A 2,171-nucleotide genomic window follows, 5' to 3' on the forward strand; every position below is an offset into this window, starting at 1 on the left:
TTTGTTTTATTAATATTATGTCTGTATAATTAATAAGATTATTTAAATTATTTTCAAATAGGCTGCAAATTTTGTTGGCTAATGCTGTTAATACACAATGTCACTTTTTTCGAATTCATGCAGGATTAGTCTGTTTTGTTTGATATACATATACATATAATATCAGTGATTTATTTTATAGCATATTTATTTAAAATAATAAAAATATTTATCATCTCAATTTATAGTAAGTGTTACCAGCTACTTTTAAAAGCACAATACACCTGTTATTTTTATTCATTCAATACTCTAAAAATCTAAACTAAAGATATCTAACTGGTATTTTCGAATAGGCATGCGTATATGCGCCTGCGATAAAATATTCGTAATATCGTAATGGTTTTTCAAGCTGGCGAGGACTGCACTGCGAAAGTAGAGGACACTGGCAATACGGTTACAAATCCCGAAGAGGAGAGAAAGGATTTACGGGCTCTGATTGGTCTCGAATTAGTGGTGGACTATGTGAAAGAGCCGAAGGATGATTCATCGACCGAGCAAACGTCACAAGTAACGGAATAACTTATCCTAACTTATCCGAATTTGCGATTTGCAAAGGGATGCGCGCCTTCCATTTTAATCACTAAAATAGTCGTATAGTGTCGTTATTTTCTCGTGTAACACCTTCGAAACTGCACTCGTGACGACAGCATTCTTTCGCCGTAATATAAAAATATAGTATGAATACCTCAGAGGCAAGATAGAATTTGCCGGAATGTGCAATAAGATCCAAGGAAGATTGAACCTATATCAGTGAAATATATGTCGCACGTACGCAACGTGTGATACGCAACATTCGTACGACAATTCGAAAGATATATATATATATGATCCTCTTCAAATATTGTTTTATTTTTGTAAAAATATATTTCTTTCAACAGAGTTATGTTCAAAGATATTTGTAAACGATATATTTTTGTTACGTATACTTTTACATTTTTTCTTCAACATTTTTCAAATACACACATCTAGTTGTTGCACTATTATCTAGAAACGAAACTGTCTTCCTTGATTTCATACTGATTCTGTATACAATTCTCATTCGATTCTGAATAATCAAAAGCTGTACGGATCAATCCATGAATTAAAGGATCATATTAAAGATCTGATCGGATCAGCTGGAGTGAAATAGCTCTGATCGAATTCGACATGTGATATGTATTGTAAATATTACAATAGTATTCCGATGTATCTATATGTATCGATAGAAAGTATTCGTTGTTGTAAATTGAACGTAATAAAAACAATGCGATTTAACTGCATAACGTTCATTTCTTATCAATTCAAGCATCGCGCCGCGCGCTTCTCTCGTATATGTATATATATATGTATATGTATATATTATACGTATGTACATAGATGAATGAAAGTTTAATTTTAACGCGCGAGTTGCGCACTATCGTGATTGGCTATGACGCGAAGTTCCAAGATCAATTCGCCCTTATTGTTACCGTTCAGCTTCATCAATTTCCGCCCTCCTTGCGGAATGAGAATGATGTCGTCGAAGCTGCCTCTTTTGGCAGCCGGTTCGCCGGATAATCTGTAGTACGCGACTGGTCGATCCACGTCCCTGTTCAATCCGACATACGGCTTTTCCGGTGTAACGAGAGTGTATACCTGGTCAAGATAAATATTAAATATACAATAGATCTGCATGTATTTAGTATTATATGTATATAGGATTTATTCACATATAAGAATCACCAAGGTTAGGAATTACGTCACTTTATAAAAGTAATGTATTTATACAGTTAGTACACCCCACTACTTATTATTAGAAAGTGTGAAATGATTTGTTACTTTTTTCCAGGGCTCGGTAAAATAACTGATACGACCTATTTAAAATATAAAATATAAAATAAGTTCCAGAAACTTATTTTAAATATAAAATCGTAGCAGTCAATAAAAGAGTGATACAGCTTATTCGAAATAATAAATATAAAATAGGTTCCAAAAATTTATGTAAAATAAGAAATAGATCGCAAGAAATTATTAAAAATATAAAATAAAGAAATAGCTAAATAGGGATTCTGGAAATGCATTTTATTTATTTAAAATATATAATAATTTTTATTTAAAATGTCAAAATAGCTCGCTTTTTTATTTTAAATAAAAAGTAGGTTTCAGAAAATTGT

The 2,171-nt window shown here is 31.8% G+C and overlaps 2 protein-coding genes across 2 annotated transcripts in view; one reads left to right on the plus strand and one right to left on the minus strand.

The window, feature by feature from the left end:
- The window catches only part of LOC108689578, a 7,543-nt gene extending 6,635 nt beyond the window's left edge, over positions 1 to 908 (plus strand). Inside the window, exon 3 of the mRNA XM_018196428.1 lies at positions 389 to 908. Within this exon, the coding sequence (XP_018051917.1) occupies positions 389 to 558 (170 nt within the window). The 3' untranslated portion in view covers positions 559 to 908. The remainder of the gene's footprint in view (positions 1 to 388) is intronic.
- Positions 909 to 1,413: 505 nt separating this feature from the next.
- Positions 1,414 to 2,171, minus strand: part of LOC108689937 — a 1,688-nt gene continuing 930 nt past the window's right edge. The window contains exon 2 of the mRNA XM_018196932.1: positions 1,414 to 1,653. Coding sequence (XP_018052421.1) covers positions 1,414 to 1,653 — 240 coding nt within the window. The remainder of the gene's footprint in view (positions 1,654 to 2,171) is intronic.

This window comes from Atta colombica, unplaced genomic scaffold (assembly GCF_001594045.1).
Source record: "Atta colombica isolate Treedump-2 unplaced genomic scaffold, Acol1.0 scaffold105, whole genome shotgun sequence".
Taxonomy (NCBI): domain Eukaryota; kingdom Metazoa; phylum Arthropoda; class Insecta; order Hymenoptera; family Formicidae; genus Atta; species Atta colombica.